We start from the raw sequence: 27,343 nt of genomic DNA, 5'->3' as shown, positions 1-27,343 counted from the left end.
GAGCCGAGGTGGCCCAACTTGAAAATGAGAAAACCTCGGCTCGTGATGACTTTTCGAAGCAGCTAGCAGACCTGACTACCCGGAATGAGCTGGCTTCGAAAGATCTTCGGGAGACTGTGGCTGATCAGAAGAAGCAGATCACCGAGGTCACGAAGCGGGCTGAAGAGGCTGAGGCCAAAGTTAAGGATGTCATAGGTCGGGAAGAGGCGATCTACGAAGACTTCCGCCGAATTCTGTATGTCAGCGAAGTACAGGTGGGCGAGTATGTCCGTGGACGTTTCGGGGCCGACCTCGACGTGTCCGACTTTGTGCTGGATGTCGAGGAGTTGGGACGTCGGGCAAAAGCGCTTCCCAAGGATTATGATGGTCCTGCCGACGTTGAAGATTATTTGGTTGATGACCAAGATCCGGGCTCTAACCCTCCTTAGATAGTTTTTATCATTTTTTCTTGCCTTGTATATTTTTTGAACAATGTTTTCTTCTTTGTACTTTATGGAATATTGAGCCTCGAGCTCTCTTTTTGTAAAATTTGGATATCTTCTTTATACATGCTTTTCTGAATGAATGTTTCCTGTGGATATTGCTGTTGTTTTTTCTGAGTGAAGTTTTTGTTTTCCGTCTTTGAAAATTTTGACTAAGTATGTGACAATATGTTTGCATATTTAACTTAGTTTAGTTTCCGAGCTGGTTCCAGTAGTGTGAATTTTCTAGCTTCTTGTTGTTATTTTTATATATGGGCTCTTGACTCAGACTTGGGATTAAAAAATGCTAGGATAGGTTCTTAGTTATTCATAGATCAAGTTTAAGCAAGTTGCTCGGCGTGGATAACCGGTTATCTCTGGATGACCCGGGATTGTCATAACTCGCAGGTGACACACAGCCCATGGATGGCACCTAGCCCGCTGGTGGCACATAGCCCATGGATGGCACATAGTCCGCTGGTGGCACATAGCCCGCTGGTGGCACATAGCCCGTGGATGGCACATAGCCCGCTGGTGGCACATAGCCCGCTGGTGGCACATAGCCCGTGGATGGCACATAGCCCGTGGATGGCACATAGCCCGCTGGTGGCACATAGCCCGTAGCCCGTTGGAAAGATATGAATTCTTTTTAATCTTTTTTATTCATTGAGGGGAAAAACTTATGTTTGAGTTTTACAAAAGCCTAACTCAAACATAAGTGAAAAAACCCCTAGGTACCTCGAAAATGAAAACAAGTGACTACTGATAGTATTTCCGAAGAACCTGGGAGTTCCAAGTTCTCGGGAGCACTCTGCCCGACATGTGTGCTATTTTGTAAGCTCCTGCTCGTCCGACCTCAGTGACTCGATAGGGGCCTTCCCAGTTGGGTTTGAGTTTTCCCACTCCAGCATTTCCCTTAGCAATGTCTGCCCGTCTCAGGACCAGATCGCCTACTTGGAAACTCAAGGGTTTAACTCTCTTGTTGTGATACTTAGCCATTCTTTGCTTGTATGCTTCGATTCTTAGCGCTGCCTGCTCTCTTCGCTCTTCCAACAGGTCTAGGCATAGTTTCTGTTCTTCCTCGTTCTTAGCCTCATCGAAGAACTGGACCCTTAAAGTTGGCATCCCGATTTCCACCGGTATCATTGCCTCACACCCGTATGTCAAAGAAAACGGGGTGTCTCCTGTGCCTGCCCTTGGGGTGGTTCGGTAAGCCCATATGACCTTCGGTAGCTCTTCCAGCCACTGTCTATCGAACTCCCCTAGCCTGGCCTTAAGCCCTTTTAGGATCGTCCGGTTGGTTACTTCGGTCATCCCATTGCTTTGCGGGTGAACTACCGAAGTGAAACGCAGGTCAATGTGCAAATCGTTGCAAAATTCCTTGAAGGCTCGACAGTTGAACTGCTTCCCGTTGTCGGTTACCAATGCTCTGGGTATACCGAAGCGACACACGATTTGCCTCCAGAAGAAATCCCTGATCCGAGCTTCTGTGATGGTACTTACTGCTTCTACCTCTATCCACTTCGTGAAGTGATCTACTGCCACTATTAAGAACTTTTTCTGCCCCGTGGTTGGTGTGAAGGGTCCCAGGATGTCAATTCCCCAAGTTGCGAATGGCCAGGGACTGGTAATAGGACACTGCTCTGTGGTGGGAGCATGTCGGATGTTCTGATGCCTCTGACAGTTTTCGCACTTCTTTACTATCTCCTCTGCTTGTCTGACCATTAGGGGCCAGTAGTAGCCCTGCAACACTGCTTTCTTTGCCAACATGCGAGGAGCTATATGTGCCCCACAAATCCCTTCGTGTATTTCCCTCAAAACATACTCCCCTTCCTCTGCTGTCAAGCATCTCGACCAAGGGTGGGTGAATGACTTCCTGTATAAGATTCCGTCGAGGAATGCGTAGTACGGGGCTTGTCGCAAGATTTTGTATGCTCTATCTCTGTTTTCTGGCAGAGTTGCGTCCATTAGATAGTGGGCTATGCCTTGCATCCAATTTTCCAAAGGCTGAGTTAGGAAAATGGTTTCGTGGTTGTCGATGCTGGAATGTTTTTGAACAGAGAAATGGACCCCCGGTATCTTTTCGTTCACTGTTGCTACTTTGGCTAGTACATCGGCCTCTTGATTTTCCAAACGAGGAACTTGCTCTATCACCCATTTTCCTCCGAGCTCCTGAATCTTGTTCAAGAAGAACTTGACTCTGTCCACGTATCTCCTCATTTCCGAATCCCGAGCTTCAAAAGTACCCAGGATTTGACAAACGACTAACTGAGAATCACTCCTTATTGTTACGTGCTCGGCCTTGACCACATTTACCATTCTTAATCCGATCAACAGAGCCTCATACTCCGCGGCATTATTGGATGCCGGGAAATCGAATTTTACCGAGCTTCGGAGTGTAACTCCGTGAGGGCCTTTCAAGACTACGCCTGCCCCAGATCCTTCCAGATTTGATGCCCCATCGACTTCTAAGACCCACCGTAGAAGTTGTTCATCGGGTTCCTCAGGTTGGTCGCTTGCTGTGGTCTCGGCTATGAAATCTGCCAATACTTGTGCTTTTAGAGCCGGTCTTAGTTCATACTGGATGTCATATCCTCCTAGCTGGACCGACCAGCTGACCAGCCGTCCCGACATCTCTGGCCTCTGCAGCGCCTTTCTCAGAGGTTGGTTCGTACGTACTACAATGATGTGAGCCTCAAAATATCTCCTTAGCTTTTCCGCCGCCACTTTCAATGCCAAAGCAAATTTCTCAATTTTTGGATATCTGACCTCCGGGCCTTTCAAGACCCTGCTGAGATAGTAAACTGGGGTTTGCAGACCCTTATCTTCCTTCACCAGGACTGCCGCTGCTGTCTCGTCATTCACCGAGAGATACAAATATAAGATTTCCCCAGGCTCAGGTCTACCTAGCACCGGGGGTGTGCTGAGGTAAACCTTCAGCTCTTCAAAAGCTGTATTACACTCATCTGTCCACTTGAAATTCTTTGTATTCTTCAGAATTTTGAAAAATGGCAAACATCGTTTGGCTGAGCAACTCATGAATCTTCCCAACGCCGTGACTCTTCCGTTCAACTTTTGTACTTCTTTCACCGAGCTGGGTGCTTTCATGTTCATTACTGCCTCGATTTTCTCCGGGTTCGCCTCGATGCCTTTCTCCGAGATGAGGTGTCCTAGAAATTTCCCCGAGCGGACTGCGAAAACACACTTTTCCGGGTTCAGCTTGAGGTTAAAACCCTTCAGTTTTTCAAAAGTTTCTGCCAGATCCCCTGCGTGATCCTCGATCCCCTTGGATTTCACGACTATGTCATCTACATAAACCTCGACATTCTTGCCCAGTTGATCTTTAAAAACATGATTCATGAGTCTTTGATAGGTTGCCCCAGCATTTTTCAAACCAAAAGGCATCTTCTTGTAGCAATAAGTCCCCAGATCCGTTGTGAAAGCTGTCTTTTCTTCGTCATCTTTACTCATCGAGATCTGGTGATATCCCTGAGAAGCATCTAAGAATGCGTAGACCGCAAATCCGCACGTTGCGTCCACCAGTTGGTCAATCTTCGGCAGAGGGAAACTATCTTTTGGGCAGGCATTGTTTAGATCAGTGAAATCTATACAAAGCCTCCATCTACCGTTGGACTTCTTGATCAAAACCACATTAGCCAGCCACTCCGGATAATCTACTTTCCTGATGAATCCAGCTTTCAAAAGCTTCTCCACTTCGTCTCGGATAGCAATCTGTTTCTCTAGAGAGAAAGTTCTTTTCTTTTGCTTGACAGGCTTGCATTTAGCATCCACGTTTAACTTGTGCGAGATTATCTTAGGGTCTACCCCCCCAATATCTTCTGGCTTGTTGGTAAACTCCTCCACATACTGTTTTATCCGAGCTATGATAGCTTCCCGGTGCTCGTTTGGCCAATCTACCCCCAGCTTTACACACATCTCGGATCCCTCTGTAAGTTCAATTGTTTCTAAGTTTTCTCGGGGTTTCTGAGCTTTCTTCTCTCTGAGGAGCAGCTCCGGTGTATCGATGTTCATTGTTTCCACCGTGCTGCCCATAGTGGCCATGTAGCATTGCCTAGATAGGGTTTGATTTCCCCTAATAGTTATAACCTCGTTTTCCACTGGGATTTTCATCATCAAGTAACGAATACTAGTCACTGCACCTGTGCTATACAACATAGGTCTACCAAGGATACCATTATATGCTAGAGGCATGTCAACTATCATGAACAGTGAACGTACCTTCCGTGTTGGTTCCGCCAGGATCCCCTCTGTTCCGTCCTCCTGAGGTATTTCGACACCGAGTTCCAAGTCTAGCTCGACCATGCCTTCTGGGGTGACCGGAGCTCCTCCCAGCCCCAGAAGGGGAATGTTCACAGGTTTAAGCTCAGTTTTGGATCCTCCCATCGACAAAAAGACTGACAGAGTCAACAAGTTAACCGAGCTACCATCGTCCACCAACAATCGTTTAACCCATTTCGATCCAATGATGGCTGATACAATCAAAGCAACTTCATGAGGAAAATCTACTCCTTTCGCATCCTCTGGCCCGAAAACAATGTTAGGCCATGGCGACCCCGTGGATACCGACATCACCATCTTTTGCTTTTTCTTTCTTCGTTTGCGACCATACTCGGATTCTAAAGTTCCTCCTGAGATAGTGTTGATTACTCCCGTGACTTGTGTCTTCTTTGATGGGGATTGGGCTTCCCTGCTCCCCCTGGCTCCGACCTGACCGAGTTGACCCTTGTATTTCCTCGGTCTTGGCCCTCCTTGGCCACAACAAAATGTTGTAATCGCCCCTGGCATACTAACTTGTCTATCTCACTTCGCAAACGTCCACATTCCTCTGTTTCGTGGCCATAACCATCATGAAAATCACAGAACTTGGATCGGTCTCCATCTTTCACTAGCCTCGGTGGATAACGAATCTCTTCATTGTTGTTCTTGATCCAGGATAGAATCTGCTCCCTCGGAGTATTGAGTGGTACATATTGTCTCGGCACTCCTGCTCGGTCCACGTATCCTTCAGTTCCTCCCCCAATACTGAAACTTGGCTTGGTACCGGGCCCCGCGCTTGGTGGACTGGTTTGAGCATTGAACGGCTTGTTACCCCTGTACCCCGAAGTCTCATTCAGAGGTCGGTACCGATCTTGGCTACGGTTGGATCCCTGAGTATTATGCGTTTTACTGGGAACTGGGCTAGCCATCCCGTAAGACTTCCTCTACCTTTCCTCGTCGAGATTGATATAATTCCAAGCCCTGTCCATCAACTCGGTGTAAGTGTCGACCGGGTTGGTGATCAGGCTGTCTCGGAAGACTTGCATGCTGGTGTTATCTTTCATAGCATCGATGACAGTATCATCGTTCAAATCTTCTATCATGATCGCCTCGGCATTGAACCGAGCAATGTAAGCTTTCAAACTTTCTCCCTGCTTTTGAAAGCATTTCTTCAAATCACTGGATCTTTTCTTTCGTTCGATGCTCGGGGCAAAGTGAGTTTTGAAAGCCATAGCGAGCTCCCTGAAACTAGTAATAGAGCCCTCCTTGAGGTTCTGGTACCACTTTTGCGCTGCATCGCTCAATGTTGAAGGGAACACTTTGCACACCGTGGCGTCCGAGACACTTTGGACTCCCATGGCAACCTGAAAGCAACTTAAATGAGTCATCGGGTCGGATTTACCGTTATATCTGTCAATGGGCGGATATTTAAACTTATCTGGAAATGGGTCATCCCATATAGCCTTTGACAAGGGGCTAGCAATGCCACAGGTAGTGAAAGGTCGAGACTCTGCCTTGTGCCCTTTATGCTTATCCAGCTCGGCCTGGACCAGACGAGTAACTTCGTCATGCAAAGTTTTCTGATGCTGTGACGCTGCACTCGAGCTGTGAACACTTTCTGCCCCGTTTCTCCTGACCGGTGGAACTCCTGCTCTCGCGGTCCGCAGAGGATCTGCCTCCGGGTCTGGGTCTCCCCTCCCCAATCCAGCGTCACCGCGCTGTGTCTCCGGTGGTAGATTCTCGTCTTGCACCCCCTCCCTTCGAGGAGGAGGAGGATCATTCCGACCTTCGTCTCTCGGAAAAGGGCGATCATGCCGACCTTCGTCTCTCGGCAGAGGGCGATCATGCCGACCTTCGTCTCTCGGCAGATTAGTGTCACGATGATCTTCGCCTCTTGGTGCTTGATGCTCTGTGGGACCCCTAGGTCTGGGTCGTGGGTGATCGTTCCGACCTTCTTCTCTCAGAGGACGACCATCCTGAAACTCAGCAGCTTGGGGTGGAGGGGCCACGGGGGTGGCCGAGGGATTGTAACTTGGGTAATACTGGGACATGACTGCAAAATGCATCTGCTGGGCCTGGTGCAGTTGGCGAGCCATGTATTCTAAATATTCTTGAGCTTGTAAGACCGCCGGAGGTATATCCTGCCCAGAAGTTGTTCCTGTTCCTGTAGCCACCAGTGTAGCGTCTACCGAGAAGTTGAGTTGAGTGGGAGACAAGGTATTGTGGAGGAAACTCTGAGGCACGGTGGTTCCTGGGGTTGATAAGTGGGTGTGACTTGCATCTGAAGCAAAAGGGTTCGCCTTAGGATAGTTTTCCAATCCATATAAAGGCACAAATCCAGCTCCACTGCCGGAGGCCCTGGATCCTCCCACCTGAGCATTCGCCGGAGGAGTTAAGCCAGTGATCACAGAGGTCCGACCACTAGCAGAAACTCCACCAACCAAGTTAGTGTCGGTAACCGTAGTTCCCAGAGGGTCTACCCTGTCCAAAACAGGATCATCAGCCATTGTTTCTTGTCAAGATCTGATCAGCAACGTCAAAAGAACCAGAGTAGAACAGGGGAATACAAAACGATTTCCCACAGACGGCGCCAAGTGATGAATCACCAAACTGAATTCGAGCTGTAACGACCTGCACACCACAAGTAAACAGAGGTCAGAAGGAACTCCGGTGGGGGTCACCGGACGTTCGCTCCGACGCTCAAGTAAGGTTTTGAGGTAGAGAAAGAAGAAGAAGAGAAAAAGAGAGTGCTTAGAGTAGAGAAAAGAAATTACCTAGGGTTTGTCCTTAAACCCTCTATTTATAGTTAGGGTTTAAGGACAAACCTGCCTTGCTGGCAGGCTGAGAGCCCAGTGGTCCCAGAAATCAGTTATGCTGACGTGGCAGAATATCCCTGCGGGTGGCACGGGTTGTTAGGTGTGTCAGAGGGAACATTCTTCACGTACCTGTCAGAAGATCTCTTGTGGTCCCAAAATCTGGTACACGAGCGTGTGTTTCTGGGCAAGACCCCGGAGCCCGGTTAGACCTTGAAGCCCGGATAACTTGGGGACCAAGTTATCATGGTTCTGGTTCCTGAGGGTATTTCGAAGCCCGGGTTTTAGGATCCGGTATTTTGGGTTATAAACTCGGAGCTCGGACTAGGTCTGAATTGAATATGACTCGGAGCCCGGATAGAATCCTTGGTCCGACCTTATCATACATGAATGTCTCGGATGATGTTTGAATGCCCAACGATCCGGTGACCCCCAAGTCATGTCCTCTACGATTTCGAGAAGGTCGGATATTGTTACCAGGTCGGTGAAATGCTTGACTTAGTGATGTTCGTTCCTGGCGAGGTTGCTTCGCCCCTACTAGATGTGCTACGTTATCACTTACCATTTATCGTTTAAACTTTTCTTTTGTACGATTTAGTCCATAACTAAATCGATAAATCCTTTTATAATAACTTATACGTATTATTTATATCCAATAAATAATACGAAACCCGATATTAATACTTTCCCGTCAAAATCCAAAAGTTCCATTTTCGACACAAAGTGGCTAAATTACTACTTTGGTCCCTGTACTTTATTTTGGACTTTTCTTGACATTTTTCCTTTTAGTTCCAATTCTAACTTTACAATTGAAATATAACCTAAATTTTCTCATAATTAATTTTCCAAAACCAACCTACTAAAACTTATTTATCGGAAAACTTTCCGATTTTACCACTCTGGCAAATCCAAACTGGACACGTGGTCCAATTAGATAATTAAATTTTTGTGGTATTACAAAATCCAACATTTTAAAAAAATGATTCATTGTCTTAAAAATTTATTATTTTAAAAATATTCTCATAAATTTATATATATTATGGTAAATTCAAACTGTATTTATTCACGGATTTTGCATTTGGCATTATGGTATCAAACAAGACAAATCTATTTGATATTTTTTGATTTCCATCAAAATCTTTTCAAAAATTTATAATTTTATACTATTTAACCAATCCGCTAAAAATCTATTAATTTTGTTAAAATTAATTTAATTACCTATGTGACAACTGTTTGTGTAGTTTTTTTTAAATTACAATAAAAAAGAGTTTTCAATTGAGATGTCACGTAATTTGGATAAAATAATTTAAAAGTAAAATAAATCAATTATAAAAAATTGATAAATTAATCAAAGGGTTAATTTCATAAAAAATCATGACTTTTATACGAAATTTCATTTTAATCACGACTTTTAAAAGTTGCCATATAAAACCATGAACTTTCAAATTTTTTTTCAAATCTATCACCAAATTAGTTTTCAGTGTATTTTTGCTGACGTGGCAGCCGGAATCCGGTTGATTTGAAAAAAATGAAAGGTAAAAATACACCAGAAAATAATCGGTAATAGATTTGAAAAAAAATAATGAAAGGTCATGGTTTTATGTGGCAACATTTAAAAGTCGTGATTAAAATGAAATTTCGTGTAAATTTTGTGATTTTTTTATGGAATTAACCCTTAATCAAATTGTAATAGATTTAGAATTTTAAAAACATTTGAAAATCCTTCACATTTAATATATTTAAAATCCAATTTTTCGATAAAATCTATGAATTTTTAAAATCTTTCGATTCAAAAATTTATTTATTTTAGTATCAATAATTATCTTTAAATTCTTGATTTATTTATTGATGATATATCTATTTTTATTAATGAGGCTAGCATAACTTTTACATTTCCGATATAAATTTATTGACGTATTTTGTCAATGATTTAAAAACTATTTAATGCAAAATCTAATTGAATCTACTTAATATTCTGTTAATAAAAAATGATTAAAAATACTACTTACAAGAAACAGGGAAGCCTGACGCTGGACGATGTCGGTGGGTACAAAATCACGGTTATGCTACGCAACAACTGGCACCTCTCCTCCACCGCACACTCACCCACACGTATAATCACGATCTGCTTCTACTATTTCTTTCTCCACGCTACTTTTTCATGACTTCATTACACGCGCTACTCTTCTGCATGTCTGGCCCTGCCTCCTGCATGTCACGTGCTCTCTCCCACTACTCAACCTTGATGCTTATTTCCAAAAATATTAGTATAAAAAAATGGTTGAGGAAATAACAATTATGTTCGGAGTAAAGGATCAATTCGGTCCCTGAATTTGTAACTCAAGACAAACAATTCATCCTCAATTATTTTAATTAATTAATGACAACACTCTACTTTTTGAAGTCGGTTAGATATAAAATTATATAATATGAATAAATTTAAAAACCGAAATAATTCAGTTATGTCCTTAATTAGCCCAAAAATTAGAGAGTATTATATTTAGTTAAATTAAAAATATAAATGATTATTTTTAAAGAATCAAAATGGGTAAAGTGAACTATTTGACTATGAATCACAACATTAAAAATCAGATTGATCATATATTAATTATTTTCCTTGGATTCATATTTACTAGCATGATATAAAACTTTGAAGTGTAAATATTATTATTTTTATATTATAACAAGATTAGAGTTTTTTTTTTCGAGTTTCAAAGAACTCGAGAGTTTGGAAGCTTAAATATTTAGACTGAAAAGAATCTTCAACTATATCGAATTTAATAAACAATTGTATTATTTCTTTGAATTTTAAATATTTGTACCAATGAATTCTAATTCAAATAGTATATGCGTTTGACAATATTTTACTAAGATTGCAGGTTCAAATTGTCCCACAAGCACTCCTTCTCTTTAATTATAAAAAAAATCGTGTTGTAATAAATAATTGATAAGTACTTGGTGAGTATATTTATATTAAAATATCACGTGAATGCACTCTTTCGATCACTAAATTTTATTTTAAAGATATATTATTTTATTTAATGGTTAGAGAATAATTACATAATTTTTTTTACGTAGAGTTTTTCATGTTATTATAGTAAAAATGAGATAGTTGATTTAATTTCCCAATCATGTGGAAGGCAAAAAGGTGATATTGCTATGCATAGTCAAATTTAAACATTGAAGGGCTTGATTGAAAATTGGTAAATGTTAAGCTCCAAATAACAGTCAATATATTATTATCTAATTGTGTATGGCCAAGTTGGATGGAGAATGCAAAATTCCCAAAACACAAAATGGGTTAAGTTGGTGGACTTTACCTAAACCCACCAACCATTTTTATAAAGGATGAACATATTTTGTGGTTGGATAAAAGTATGACCAATAAGCTTCTCTATCCACCAACCCTTGATTGTTACATTTTACTACTTTCTTCCTTAGTCTTCAAATATCATTCTCAACTAAGGTTTAAATCAAATCAAATCAAACCGAAAAATTAAATCAGAAAAATATAATTTGATTTGGTTGTTATCTTACTAATGTTCAGTTTATTACTTTTTTTTATAACTACTTTCTTTATAAAACTTTCAAATGTCATATTCTCAACCTCTTTACATTTTAACTTCTCTTTATATTAGCCCCCTCTATAAAAATAGACCGAACATAATATATATCCATTTTATTCATTTATTTATTTACTATATAAAATACTTATTTAAAATAACTTTCAAGTAAAAAATGTATTTAGTTTTAGGGTAGAATTCAACTAAATAAATACTCCCAAAGCAATTTCAATTTCAATCATAACAAATAGTCTTTGCGATAGTCCAATCACAGGCCCGCCTAAACTACTAGACAGAAGCAAATGGATAAAAGGGCCTTAATTGGGCCTTTTTGACTCAAGCAATAGACTAGGGAGGAAATTACACCCTATATCTCATTTTTCCTAAAACTATACATTAATGACTCACAAAATAATTATATGCAGAAATCTCTCATCTTATTTTTTCTCTTTTCACTTATACCTCAAAATATTTTCAGCTCTATTTTACCCTTCACCATTTACTGACGTGTCCCGCACTGCATCTGTTGATAATTAACATTTCTTATACCTTCATTTGATTCCATTAACCGTAATTAAAGCACCACCATCAAAACAGTACAATACACGAACTAGATCCACCTGTCAATATTCTCTTTTCCAAAAGCAACACCATTCTCTCTACCACCACCATCGTCAACGCTGTGTTTTCCTCGCCTCTTGCCGGAATTCATCATCGTCTTCTATCCTCCTTCAGAATCAGCATTGAACAAGTTAACCACCGCAATTCCGATGATTGCCTTTTTAATTTACCCTAATCTCCCCAAAATTCCGTGACAAATTGACCTAAATATCGCCTGAAAAAGCTTCGTAGGGACTATAAAAGTTGTGTTATTCAGTTAGAAATTTTATCAGTATTTAATAAGCACAACAATACGATGTTAGAGAAGAAGCGACGGGGGCGCCGTCGCCGGAAGAAGAAAAATACCTCTCTAGTTTTACTGTTTTAATAATGGAGGTCCTGCTTCAAACTGGGTCTGCTTGTTTTTTGGATTTGTTAATAATATTAATCATTTGAATTGTTCTACTTCATAGGATAGGTAATTTATGCACATGGAGTTTATAATTATATGTTTCATAGAGATTTTTTTTTTCTTTAAAAAGCTTTGATTTGTTGGTATTCACGAAATAAGTGTGATTTCAATGCATTTGAGGATTATTTCTAGAAAGTAAGTAGAATCAATTAAATCTCTTGAAATTATTTTGTAGGTATGTTTTATTAATTCTCTGCTTTTAATAATACAAACTGTGGCAATTCGTTATTTGTATATCTGATTTATCAATAGCTACATTTCTATGAATGCAATCTTTTTTTTTTCATCCTCTAATTTTATTTGAGTTTCAGTTAGTTAATGTATAATCATTGGCAAAAGCCAGTTCAATACATTTTTAAAATTAACCAAAGATCAACCAAAGATCAACTAAATGTTAATTAAACATAAAAAATTAATATATTATTATTCTCAATTATATATTAACCGAATATCAACAAAATATTAACCACATAAATTTTCATTTTCTTCTACAACACAGTTTAAAATTATTGTTGTAATTTTTCAATTTTAATGGACTCCAATTATTTAGGGATTAAAAAAAAAGAAAATGGATTTCAAACTATAATGTCGACAAGTGTCAAAAAATTTAGAATACTTATTTCATCCGGTTATAGGAAATTCAAAAATACATTATAAGATCGACAAGTGTCGATTTCGACTTATTTGATGAGTACGCTTTAATTTGGTGAATTTTTCTTTTACAATTTGGCTAAATTTAAAAGATCAATCAAATGTCAACCTAATTTCTACCCAATATCAACCAACTGACTTTTATTTTTCTTCCGTGACACAGTTCAAAAATAGTATTACCATTGTCCTTTTTCTTAAGGTTGACGAGTGGTGATTTCGACTGTTTTGATGAGTTCTATTTATTCTGTTGAAACTTTTCTTTTTGTGATTTGTCCAAATTTTAAAAATCAACCAAATGTCAACCAGGAGATCAACCAAATGTCAACTGAAAATCAACTGAATTTTAGTCGAACATCAACCGAATGTCAACCAACTGTCAACCAGAAAATCAACCAAATATCAATTGAAGATAAACTGAATGCCAGTCGAACATCAACCGGATGTCAACTAAATGTCAACTGGAAAATCAACCAAATGTCAACTGAAGATCAACTGAATATATCGGTCGAACATCAACCGAATGTCAACTGAAGGTCAACCAAATGTCAAATGTTTTTCATTGACAAGTAGTGAGGGCATGAATCAGTTTCAATTTAAATTGTGTAGTTTTAATATTTTGAGAGAAAATTAATAGTGTTGATTGGATAATTTTAAGATCAATCAAAGATCCGCTAAATATCAAAATGAAGTTTCGTTTATATATATTTATTTATTTATAGTAACCATAAATCAATTTATTGTTAACTTTAAATTTAAAATAATTTATTAGTTGATCATATGTTTATATAAACATGATCGACTCATTTTCAGCTTTATATTTTAAATATATATTTATTAGTTTATCATGTATTTATATAAATATAAATCAACTCGTTATCAACTTTATTATTTAAATATACATTTATTGTTCATAGTAACCATAAATCAACTAATTGTCAATTTTAAATTTTAAATAATTTTTATATAAACATGATCAACTCATTGTTAACTTTATATTTTTATGAATTTTCGTCTTTATATGCTATATATAGTTATTAGTTTATCATGTGTTTATATAACCATGAATCAATAAAATTGTTAATTTAAAATTTAAAATATAATTATTAGTTTATCATTTGTTTTGTGTAACCATGAATCAATTCAATGTCAACTTTAAATTTTAATGTTTGAAACCTAATAAATGATAAATGTTAATCAAAAAAGTTCTAAATATGTTGACATTAAAAATTCTTTCCATTTTGTTCGTCATACTACTGCTCTAAATGCTTGTAATAATAACACTTATAGGTGTGTGTAGATTAATCCTTTGTGCATTATGTAGCTGAAGTCATTCTTTTTCTGCTCACAAATTTTTGTTCAATTTAAAACAGAATGCATAGACAGATTCAACAAATAAAAAAAATATGAATATTATATTCAAATCCATTGAAATTAGTTTTTGATACATAGCCAGGTGTCTTATAGTCTACAGTAATTTACATAATATCATATAAAATCATCCAAACATTTCCCCTTCACTTTCCAGGAGCAAAGTTTGTGGCAAATGCGCAGGCACTATTGTTCACGGGATCATCCAATTTATATATTGATTCCTTTTCTCTTACTATGGCTTGAAGAATTAAAATACAATTAGTTTCATTTTCTTTATTTCTCTTTCTATCTCACTCTGCAAAAGAGAACCAATTAAGAATTATAGAAAAATAAAATAATGGCTGCCAAATTTCAAGCTACACCTCCTCTCAAAGATAAAAAACTTTTACAACAACAAATTGAGCTTGAAGGAAACAAAGAAAATGGACCCATAACTTCATTTCAACTTCTAGCTAAGAAGTAGAAGCCGTAACACAATTCACTTTCCCCAACCTACGACCACCGCCAATTCGTTGCCCGCCAAGAAGCTTTTTGTCCCGATTTTACATCATATTCTCACCCCCTTTGACTGATTGATCTCAATTTTGAGTATGAATCTTCTCCTGATAATAACGAAATCAAACCAATTAACATCGATCGCAACAGTATCGCACACTACTTGTTATGGTAATCCATTGATTAACAATGTTCCCGATGAATTGTGGCAGTCATTGGTGGTTGTTGAAGCATAAACGGAAATCATAGGCGGTTGTCGGAGTATAGGTCGTGTGTGACGGCGGTGATAGAGGTTGAAGAAAGTGAAGTTGACAGATTTAGATAAAAAGTTTAGTCACGATTGAGTATTTGAGGGTAAAATAGGACTAAATTATCTTATTTTAGATTTTGATGTATTTATGAAAACTTCTATCTCAAATTGAGAGATTTCTGTATATTTCTATTATGTGAGGTATAAATGTTAACGAATTGAGCTTTTGGGGGATTTATGTGCTTAGCCCTAGACTAGGTCACTAGAGAGAGGATCTTATTTATTTATTATTATTATTTTGGCAAGCTACTATTATTATTATTATAAATTTCTATTTTTTTATTAAAATTTTCTATTTAAATGATGTACAAGACTCATTGATTCCATTAATTTTTAATTAAATATCTAAAATTATTAAAAAGTCCAATAGACGGTTAACTACACAATATAGCTTGTTTTTTATATATACTTTAAAAATGATAAATTCTTGTCTAAATTAATAAATATGTTTATATAGAGTTTTAAAATTAAAATGGTCGTAAGTTCCTATAAAGTAAGAATAACAAGTACATCATTTGTTTTTGAACAGGCTGACATAAACCTTGTGTTTATGGTAGAAGTCAATCTTTAATACAATGTAATTTATGCGTGCTCACAATTTAAAAATCATATAACATTATGTAATTAGCCTATAATCTCTTTCTGAAGAGGACATGCTTGATATTATATATCCTCAAACACTCAACCCTATTATAATTATGCGATTGGGCAATATTTTTGTTACATCATATATACTTTGATTCAATTTTAATTATAAATATAATTTTGTTATCACAGTGGAAGAAAATTGTTTGAACATAAAATTTCCAGAATCAGTAAACAGACTATATTTGGGATGGCAACTTTATTAATACATTTAACAATGTCACTAAACAAAAAAGATAAAGATAATGTGCATTTTACTTTTATTTTTTTGGCAAAACTAATAACAAAGTATACAAGTATATCTATCATTTATAGTTCAACAACATTTTTGACAAATTTTTACTCCCACAACAAGAAAAAAAGATCAAATTTGATCTAAAATTGCAAGTGATGAGCAAAAAGAAGAAAGAAAAATTATACCTAAAGAACAGCTAATGGCATTGACCGATCAAAATTACCCCTCAATGCTCTTGCTTTAGGGGTCCTTTTCTTGATTGTCTTCTCTGCCTCAACAACCACGACGCCTTTCCCGAACGGAAGCTGATAGGGTCGTGTCGCTAAATGTGTAGCACCATCATCTTTAGCGGCGCCACTGCGAATAAGCACTCTACTGATCCCAACATAGTTCAAGGACTCGGCAATTTGTAAAGGAGTGACACCTTTATTAGTCCTGGCTTCAATATCTGCACCCCGCTTGACTAATAATTCAATTACATCTGCATGCCCTGACTCTACTGCACAATGTAATGCAGTGTAGCCATCTTCGTCTTTAGCGTCAACATCTATACCCTTATCGATTAAAGTCCGAACGGCTTCGATTTTACCTTTGAATGATGATCTATGCAATGCTGTCCACCCATGTTGATCCTTACCGTTGATTTGTGCTCCATTTTCAATTAATTTGAGTATAGTTCTGACTTCTCCTTTTCTAGCGGCAACACATAAGCTGTCGCCCAATTTTAACGCGTCAAATAGGCGACTATGACCATGTTCCGCCGCAATATCATATGCAATCTTACCATTTTTGTTGCGAATATTTTTGTTTGCCCCACCCTTTTGTAATAGCAATTTGACCATGCTCTCATCTCCTAGCCTGGCAGCTATATGCAACGAGGTATCGCCTTCGGTAGCGTCATCAATATCAGCTTTCGCCCCACTAGCTAATAGAAGACGAGCACAATCTCGTCGTCTTTCTTCAACCGCCATATGAAGTGCCGTAAAACCATCTTTAGTGACGGAATCAACATTTGCTCCTTTCAGTAAAAGAAGCCTTAAAACATCTAAATGACCATTACTAGCCGCAAGATGGATCGGACCCCAAGTCGACGATTCTGATCTATCCGTGCTGGCTTTATTAGCCAGCAGAAGCTCGACGATCAGAGCCTCACCGGCAGCTGCAGCCGCCTCGAGCGGACTAGCCCCAGCCCGATTCTGAAGCTCGACGTTCGGTTCAAATTCAAGAAGTAACTGAACAAAATCAGGACGACCTTGAGCTATAGCAATATGAAGCAATGTCTGTCCATTAAAATCAACCGAATCAGCGGGATTCCACGACGGATCGCTCCGCTCGAGCACTTCTCTGATCTCATCCATTGAACCATCAGCGACCAACTGAGCAAGAATTGGCGACCCGACAAACATAACCTTAATACCACTGTCTATAAACACTTGTTTTTTCTTGGCAGTGAACCAATCTTGAGGAACAGAATCAAAATTCGACGTGGCATCTTTGATTGAAGCACCGGGAACAACCACACTATGCAAAAGAAACGTATCTTCACAGCGAGGAAACGTTTCTGGAAGAGACGAATTATAAGGAAGATGATAAGTGATTTCTACAGTTAAAGTTGCAAGAGGAGAAATAATTCCTGAGTGCGGTTTGATAGTATATCTTGTCTTGTTTAAAGCTTGGATTCGAAAAGCAACCGGCATGGTGTACATAACGTTTCGTAAAGTGAGCTCGCCGCGACATTTTTGACCTGGTTCTATTCTGATTGCTGCAAGATTCGACGGCTCCAAGCTTATAAGCCTGTCCATTTTTTGTTTTCTTGATTCAAAATGTTGTTTCTTGAAAAGGATTCTTGAAATTGTTTATGTTCTTGACGGGTTTTAGTTTGAAGGAAATCAAGAAAAAGCCATGAAAGAAAAATGAGGAAAAAGGCAGAAATATTTAAAGAGGAAGAAGAGGTATTTAGTTTTGAATAAAGGATCATTCGACCCCCTCAACTTGGCACGAAATATCAGATAAGTTCAAATTCACAAAATCAGATTACTTTTATCCTGTATTTTGCAAAACCGGGGATTTGACCAAATATTACATATGTGACAATTAGTGTCGAATTATTATAAAAGTTCCGTGACCAAAAATAAAGTATTTAAAGTTCAGTGATTGTCATATCTACCAAGTAAACAATATTTGGTCTTATTCAAAAAAAAACAATATTTGGTCAAAAATCATAAAATTTGCCTGTTGCAAGGAAATTAATGCTTAGGCACTAAATTGGATCAAATCAAAGAGTTATAATCAAAATGAAACATTATAAAAGTTCAGTGACTTCTAAAATTAATTAGCCAGAAGAAGGAGGAGGGGCCGGCTCGAATAAGGAAGTGCCAAGTGGTGGTGTAAAAAACTATGAGGACTTGTTCTATTCGGCGTCTGCACTCTAAAACTTGTTAACAACAGTTGTATAAGTTAAACTGAGACAGAAAGTTATTGGACAATCTTTTGGAAGTCATTTTCAGTTGTTTTGTATATAATTTATAAACAAGAAAATCAATTTAATTCTTAGTGTTGTAAATACTTGCTTCTTGTAGAGTTCACACTAAAGAATATAATTTTTAGGAACCTATTTTGGGTATCTTTGGACAAGGTCTTACACAATTACTCACTCTTAGAAGCAATGTTAATGTTAAAAAATGGAATATCCTCATCTACTATACTATCAAAATGCTTCATTGCTCAACAAAGATATGGCTGGCTCGTAAAAGGCGGTAGCAAGACTAAAAAGTCGTTTAAATGATCGAATCGGTCAGATTTTTTAACTGATCAAATAAGTCGATTTATTCGGTTTAATCGGTATCATGCAAAGAATAATAATTTTTTTTTGATGAATACAAAGAATAATAATTGAAAATGAAAAATAGTTCAATTAACCAATTTTTTTAGAATTTTAACCATAGTAAAACCAAATTCTTTTATTAGCTTATAAATCGGAACGATCAACCAAATTAATCGAATTAATTAAAAAAATTAACCGAAATAGATGAAGTAATTTGGTTAACCGATTTTCACTCATCCCTAATTGAAGGAGCAGAGAGTGAGCAACCATCTATTGATTATCAATTTCTCATTATCAAAGTATATTTGCATCATTTTTTCTTCTATTTGTCTCACGCACCCCTTTCTTCGGTCATTGGTCGATTAAAAAAAGTGACATATATATTAAATTTAAAATCTGTATTTAATTTTTCGTATCGCCATTGAATAAATTTGAGTAGATACTATTTTTTTGAAGCTAAATTGTTAAAACAGTAAATCAACATTTGTGTGTTCTATATAGAGTTGGGAAATTGGAAAATGGGTATATTATTATAGTTTCGTTTACTTGGCCAAACCATAATGACAGTAAACCAAGAAGTAGCTGGCAAAAAGAAATGGGGATGTTGCTTTCTTCCCAGGCTTAATTCCTTAAAAAAACCCCACCTTATATTTTTTTTTCGTTTATACCCTGACCTTGTAAAAACACCATTTGTACCCAATTTTGAGTTTTTATGTTTCATCTCTACCCAAAAGCATTAAATTGTACTCTTTTCATTTGAAAAAAGTTTAAAACAATCCTTCATTTTTAACTTATATACTAATTACATATTAATATTATTAATAATACAAAAATACCATCTTTTTCAAAAAATTAAAAAATAATAATAATTTTTTTTTAATTTTTTTTAAAAATATTTCGAATTTTTTTTTAAATTTTTTTAAATTTTTTTAAAATATTTCCGACAAAAAATTAAAAATAATAATAATTTTTTTAATTTTTTATTATTTTATCAAATTAAAAATAATTAATTAATTATTTGGATGTATTTGATTATTTTTTAAGTTTAAGGATTTATTTGTATATTTTAAAATAGAAAAAAGTATGTTTTAAACTCTTTTCCAAATGAAAAAAGTACAATTTAATGCTTTTGGGTAGAGATGAAACATAAAAACTCAAAATTGGGTACAAATAGTGTTTTTACAAGGTCAGGGTATAAACGAAGAAAAAGTGCAAGGTGGGGGTTTTTTAAGAAATTAAGCCTTCTTCCCAGGGCCAAGTCATTAGAATAAATCAAGAATCACATTAGATTAATTAATTTCAGATTTTAGGTCTCTCTCATGATTAGCTCACTTCAAAAGTCTCTAATACAATTTAAATTTAGCCATTTCATACTTTTATCATTTTCACACTTTCAATTATTCAATGATCGTTTATATAAAAACCTATATTTGATTTTTTTTTAATTATATTTAAATATATTTTAGTATAATTAGTATGGTGAGTGTACAGTAAGTAACATTGAGCATATGGTTCCTTCATAAGTGACATGTTCTTTTAGAAAGGGATTAATTAGACCCTAAGTTTATATCAAAAGACTGTATTCTCTACCGAGTCTACATTTTTTATTTGAAAACCAAATAAATCCAGTTATATTAACTAATCAATTTATTATATAACTGATTTTAAGTGTTTTTATTTTTTTTATAATTTCTACAATATGTGTTAATTATTAGAAAAAATATAAAATTCAAAACAAATATTCAAAAAATCTTTAAACATTAATGTCTATGCTAAACAAATAAAATAGTTGAACTTTAAAATAAATTGGAGGTGAGACGATTAAAAAGGTAAAAAAAAAACATCAAAAATGAATTTAATTTAGGCTTAATTTCTTAAAAAACCCCCACCTTGCATTTTTTTTCGTTTATACCCTGAACTTGTAAAAACACCATTTGTAACCAATTTTGAGTTTTTATGTTTCATCTCTACCCAAAAGCATTAAATTGTACTCTTTTCATTTAAAAAAAAGTTTAAAACAATCCTTCATTTTTAACTTATATACGAATTAGATATTAATTTTATTAATAGTACAAAAATACCATCTTTTTCAAAAAATTAAAAATAATAATAATTTTTTTAAAAAATATTTCGATTTTTTTTTAATTTTTTTAAAAATATTTCCGAAAAAAAAAATTAAAAATAATAATAATTTTTTTTAATTTTTTATTATTTTATCAAATTAAAAAAATTAATTAATTATTTGGATGTATTTAATTATTTTTTAAGTTTAAGGATTTATTTGTATATTTTAAAATAGAAAAAAGTATGTTTTAAACTCTTTTCCAAATGAAAAAAGTACAATTTAATGCTTTTGGGTAGAGATGAAACATAAAAACCCAAAATTGGGTATAAATGGTGTTTTTACAAGTTCAGGGTATAAACGAAGAAAAAGTACAAGGTGGGGTTTTTTTAAGGAACTAGTTTCGCATTACGTGCTATGCACGTGGCTCGTAACGTAACTCATCAATGCACATATTAGTAAATTTATTATAATTATATCAATTTTTTATTTATAATTAATATTAAATTAGTTAAGAATTTTTGTAAAAATAAATATAATATATTCGGTTATTAAATTTTTTTCCATACTGAATTTATTTTTCTTTTGGTTTTATAATAACCATAATAACCATAATTAACTTAATTTTATTAATAATATCTTTAAAAATAATAAAATAGAAATTTAAATAATAATATATTGACCAAATACAATATTTAAATATTGTAGTTAAATCAAACTAAAAGATAGCTATGCCTACTAATTTGGAGATAATTTAATTATTTTTTACATATTAAAAACTAAATTGGAGATAATTTAGCTACCTATTCTAATTAGGACTTTAATTACAATAGTGATTAATTAAATAACTAATTAGTTAATGACTATAAAATCTTTATTTAGTAATAAACTAAAAAGGATTATTCAGTAAATTTGCCTGTCCCCCCCCCCATCCGTGCTTTTATATATAGTACTAGTTTTTCGCCACGTGCTACGCACGTGAGCGACATTTATATGACCCGTTGTATATATTATATATTAATTAAGATATTTATATAACTCGTTATTTATATTAAATATTATTATTAATAAGTTATTAAAAAAGTTATTCAAATTCAAATTGTAGTATGTGATTAAATATACTAAATATGATATTTGTTTTTTATAAACTATTTTAATTTTTTTATTAAAATTAAAATTATAATAGCTGGGTGATATTTTTTCATAGTATTTAAACTTCTAATTGGCCTTATCTTCTTTTTGCCGTTTTTCTATACTTTTCTTATAGTACTTCAAGCTTTACTCTTTAAGCAATTAAACTTCTAATTGGCCCAATGCTAACGTTAATAGTATTACAGTAGATAATGTTTCAAGTTTAATAAAATGCTAATCCTTCTTTTATGTATTACATTATTTATAAATTGGTCTCTTATTAGCTTTATTTTTTCAATTACTATAATATATTTTTTATAATAATTAAACTTATAATTAGCCCTATCTCCTTTGTGCCGTTTTCTATGATTTTCTTATAGTATTTTAACTCTTAATTAAGTTTATATATTAATTACTAAATTTAATTGGTTGTTTTTAAATTTCATGTTAGCATATATAGGTTTATTGTTATATTGTAATTGACCAATTAGATGAGAAAAAACACATTGATTGTAAATCCTAATAAAGAAGATTCACATAAATTAAACAAAATTTATGGTAGCTATAGTAGTGCAAATACCTTATGTAGTAGTTTTTGGTATTAAATCTGACAACTGGATAATGGACAACTATGACATAAAAGAATAATAAAAAGAAAAAAAATAAATAAAAACCAACTAAATTAAATTATAAAATTAAAAATTGGAAAAGAAACCACATACATAGCAGTTGATCCCAACTGAGAAATTAACTGCATCTTCATGCAAAGTTTTTGATCCCACCTGAGAAATAAACCCTGCACTATATAGTAAGCAAGTTGATTGATAAACACGGTTCCGTCACGTAATTAGAGTCCAACTTTATTAAGTGTTTGATTTTGAACTGATGAACTATGTTATATTCCCAACCATGCAAACTCTATGTGTTAGACTTGGTAGTGAACTCTACACTAACAATAAGCTTTTTTATTTTTGACGAATTCTAACACATAAAAAATAATTAACTGATTTATAATTGTTGTATTTTATTATAATTAGACTTCTACACAACTATTAATTATTATTTATAATTATATTTAGCGTTTCGCCACGTGCTACGCACGTGAGCGACATTTACATGACCCGTTGTATATATTAAATATTAGATTATTAAATATACTACTTAAGTTCTAAATACAATATTCTTGTTTATATTATAATTGTAGCACGTGATTGATATTTATATGACCCGTTGTATATGTTATAATTAATAAATTAAATATTTTAATTTGCAAAAAAATATATATTATCATACACACCTCTTCAGTAAAGATAACATCTAATATTTTTAATACAACTAATATTAAATTCTTTATACAACTAAATTTTCTTTTTGATAATAATTATTACCCGTAATGAACTCTATTTGACCCGTGATATATTAATAATAAGTAAAAAGTTAATTAAAATAGTTTAGTTGTTGATAAATTGTTATAAATTATTTGTTATTGGCACGTTTACTCCTGTGAGTGATAATTATGTAACTCGTTCTGATTTAAATATTAACTAAAAGGTCGTGGTTTTTTTGGTGATTAAGCCTAGTTTAATTAGTAAGATCATCATGGAAGAACCTATTACTTTTAACATATTAATTTAAAATTGTCATCATCGAATAACCTATTAACAAATTTAGAAACATTTTTAAAATATATAAAACGATAACATCTTAATTTGTTTAAATAATATGCTGAGATTATATTTAATTTGTGCTTGTTTGTTAGCAAATAACAATCATCATAAAATAACCATTTGGAGAGTTTTGGTGTATATTTCCAGTTTTCCATAAAGTATAAAAACATGGATTAGTTTTATTTTTACCGTGTCTTAGTTGCCTAAACTATAAACAGTGAACTTATTAGAGAATTTAGCCTAAACTGTAATCGGTGGACTAATAAGAGAGATTAGACTTTTGATTTTGTTGAAACTCTATTTCGATCTTTTTAATCTGTTAAATTTAGTCCTACTCAACTTCAAACTCCATCTTCACAAATCTTGTTCGGATTAATTTTTATTTTAGCTTTTAATATTTATTTTTAATAAACTTTCAAATTTGCATATAGTTAAACTCTTTAAATATTTATTATAATTTGAACTATTAATGAACACTATTATCGTAATTTTGCCTGTCCCCCCCTTCACACATATAAGATAGTCATAGATAGATAGATAGATAGATAGATTAAGGCTTTAATTTATTACTTAAATAAGAGTATACAAATCATTATAATGTTAAAGTTTCATGAACAAAAAATTCATTTTGCATTGCCCATTTAAGCCTATTTGATAACGTATTAGCGGCGAAACAACTTCAGAAGTCCGAAATGCAACCAACCTCAGTGAAATACTTAATTTGGCCCATCAGTCCGAGTAAACATCAAGACCTACCAAGAGTAACAAAAAGGCCAATTCAGGCTACATCTTAGGAGGGGCTCCTCATTAGCATGGGAGTCCAAAAAGAAAGAAAAATATGACGGCACGTGAGATAGCTATATAAACCACCTTATATCCAAATCTTTAGGTAATTCTTTTTTTTTTTCTATAAATACTTATTCATTAAGTACTTATTTGATTGTCGGAGTGAACGTCTAAAAACCCTTTTTCTAACGTTCCTTATTTCTTAACTTACCCCGTTGGACTACATCAATTCCGGAACTTGGTGATTTATTCATTTTGCGTTGGCCATTTAAGCCTATTGTATGACACTCTATGAATAGGATAGGATGTTGGAAAGTTTAGCAAAACCGTGCAAGTTTGCAATCACATAAGATGGAGGGAATATATATGATAAACATTACTTTTATTGAGTCGAGTCAAAATGCCAATTTTTTTCAATAGTTTGAAAATTTATCCAAGTTTTTTAAAATTGCGCAATTTTAAAAAACTTGGATAAATTTTCAAACTATTTCAATGTTATCAATTTTAAAAAACTATTTCAATGTTATCAATTTTAAAAAACTATTTCAATGTTACCAATCAGCATGCTAATCTATTTCAATGTTATCAATTCACTGAAAATCTATACAATTTTTTAAAATTTGTTTAATTATGGATGCTGTTTTTTTTTTAATTTGTAAAGAAGAAGAGTTGTCGATTGAGATGCCACCAGATAAATTCATAATTTTATATTTTATGTCAATTTGGTATTTCCATGTAAACACAATTAATTTGATTTTGAAAATTGGATAAATCTCTGGCGAACTGGAAAACCTGTGATGGATTTTTAATTTTTGAAAATTTTGAATAGACTTTTAAAAATTGAAAAACTATGATTTTTCGCTCAATTAAACTTTTATTTAATTGGAACCTATTTTCAAATGTAACATTAGGATATTATAATGCCCTTTTTTTTAGAGAAACACTATATAAAGGAAAAGGCAAGTTAGTTGTACTTTTAAAACAAAAAGTTATTATACCTTTAAATTTCTCAATTAATTAGCAAGTTATTATACCTTTAAAAAAACTTTTGGGGGCACTATCTCAATCAATCATTATTAATTAAAATTTGTAATCCAAAACAATGCGATCTAATTTAGATTGGAACTTTTACATTATTATTAACTTATAGCATGTCTTTCTATTTAACAAGATAGAAGAAAAAACAAAGAGATTTCTTTGTGGAAAACATGGAGTTAAATTTTTGAGAATCACAAAGAAATACTAAAAACAGAAAAGTGTCATGTATAAGACAACAAACCTTCATAAGAAATAACTGATTTTATGTCATTGTGATGAGATTATAAACAAAACTAAGATAGTTAGAAAAGGCAAATAACCACAGTTTAATTAATTAATCGATTAAATACTAATTAATTATGAGTTATTTTTATACCATCCTTGTTAATATTTGGCATCCATATTATTAGTATATGCTACTCAATTGCTGGCAGTATGAGCAGATAGTGTAAGGTTACAACCAAGGATAATTATACAGCATAATCATTGCGCCATGTCATTCGTGCAACAAACCAATTATGCGTTAGTCTTATGGAAAATTGAATGATAAAAAAAATAATAATTAAAAGATTCGTTATCGCAAATGTTCATTGGTTTTATGCAAAAACTGACGTGGCGTACAAGTTGCATGGGATAAACACTCACCAGCGAATTAAGAGTAGATAGATGATATTTATATAAGTGTGAATCATATTCGAGCAAATTCTTTTGTTAGTTGGACTTGATTAATGATATTATGATGAATATCTTCTTGTGTAATATTATTAACAAAAATATTAGGGCTAATGGATCAAAAAAATCAAACCTTTTTGATTTACAATTCTAAATAAAATTATAAAGCTTTGCAATTTTAGCCTAATTATAAAAACGACCATAGCAATTTTAGCCAATTTGCGCCGATTAATTTAAGAGAGTGTCTAATTCTATAAGGCATTCACACTGAAAAAATCACGTCGTCACACTGAAAAAATCACACCGACGTGAAATCCATATACCTCGATCTTTTATAACTCTAACCAAAGCTTTATACTTCTAAAATTTTAGCTTGCTGGAACAAAATAATTTTTTTAAAAGTTTAAAATTAAGCTAAAATTATAAAATTTTAAAAGTTTGGTTAGATTTGAATTTCTTATATATTAAACTAAAATATTGCTTTATGTCATGTTCTAATTATGACACAGAAGGTAACAGAATGTGTCTTCTCTAATATCACGACATTATAGTATGGTAATTTACAATAATATTTAGCAAATGACTTAATATATGTATGATTTTTATTTTTATTTTTATTTTATAATGGTATAATGGGGAAGGTGGGCGCTTGTAGTAGAAATTGAACCCACGACCTAACAGATTGATACCTAACGCTTATACTTATTATATAGATATGGGTTGGAGATGGTCTAACTCATTAAAAATATTATTGTAAAAAGCAAGGTTGATTCCTAAATTTTTTGAGTAGCAATACTAATAAGTAGGGGTGAGCATTTGGTTCGGTTGAAACCGGTCGTAGAGCTATTGACTTTAATCAAGAAATCGGGTTTCCTTCGCACTTCGGGATGAGTCTTCTTCGTGGATCCTGTCGAATCTGAGATTGAGAGGAAGAATTTGACCGTCAAAAAGATTACAAGCTGGTGTTTATATACACTATTCCAGCTAACTAAGGGTACTGATTTTATCATTGATGATTGTGTTTTTTTTATCCAAGCAGTTATGTAATTTTTCTTTTAAGTTTGTAAGACGGTCTGCGAATAAAGCTGCGCATTGCCTTGCACAAGCAGCTCGTTCTATGTCAGGTCATCAGGAATAGTTCGATTCATTTTTTGAATTTCTTATGTGTGTAACTGCTTCCGATTTGAATTAATGAAATTACTCATTTACAAATAACCACTAAATGAATGACACCTCAACAATCTAAGTGAATAAGAATAAATACATCTC

The 27,343-nt window shown here is 34.2% G+C and overlaps 2 protein-coding genes across 2 annotated transcripts; both read right to left on the bottom strand.

Annotated features, from left to right (window-relative positions):
* Positions 1-789: 789 nt before the first annotated feature.
* LOC126681087 (uncharacterized) lies at positions 790-4,592 on the bottom strand. The gene is made up of 7 exons (XM_050376501.1): positions 4,330-4,592; positions 4,088-4,215; positions 3,479-3,802; positions 3,281-3,427; positions 2,778-3,187; positions 1,494-2,633; positions 790-894 (listed from the first exon to the last, which is right to left on the bottom strand). Exons 1-7 carry the CDS (start codon positions 4,590-4,592, stop codon positions 790-792), a joined length of 2,517 nt encoding a protein of 838 aa, XP_050232458.1.
* Positions 4,593-15,937: 11,345 nt separating this feature from the next.
* On the bottom strand, positions 15,938-17,797 carry LOC126680325 (protein VAPYRIN-like). The gene has a single exon (XM_050375434.2). It carries the CDS (start codon positions 17,694-17,696, stop codon positions 16,080-16,082), a length of 1,617 nt encoding a protein of 538 aa, XP_050231391.1. The 5' UTR covers positions 17,697-17,797; the 3' UTR covers positions 15,938-16,079.
* Between the last annotated feature and the right edge of the window lie 9,546 nt (positions 17,798-27,343).

Source organism: Mercurialis annua, linkage group LG1-X (genome assembly GCF_937616625.2).
Source record: "Mercurialis annua linkage group LG1-X, ddMerAnnu1.2, whole genome shotgun sequence".
NCBI lineage: Eukaryota > Viridiplantae > Streptophyta > Magnoliopsida > Malpighiales > Euphorbiaceae > Mercurialis > Mercurialis annua.
Note: the sequence above shows the minus strand (reverse complement) of the source record. Positions and strands in the feature narration are given on the sequence as shown.

Coding starts and splice junctions, on each gene's coding strand:
- LOC126681087 (XM_050376501.1), bottom strand. CDS start 4,592: ATGAAAATCCCAGTGGAAAACGAGGTTATAACTATTAGGGGAAATCAA. Junction 3,428..3,478: donor GAGTTGCTCAGCCAAACGAT/GTTTGCCATTTT, acceptor TCAAGTGGACAG/ATGAGTGTAATACAGCTTTT. Junction 2,634..2,777: donor TGTTGATCGGATTAAGAATG/GTAAATGTGGTC, acceptor AACAAGATTCAG/GAGCTCGGAGGAAAATGGGT.
- LOC126680325 (XM_050375434.2), bottom strand. CDS start 17,696: ATGGACAGGCTTATAAGCTTGGAGCCGTCGAATCTTGCAGCAATCAGA.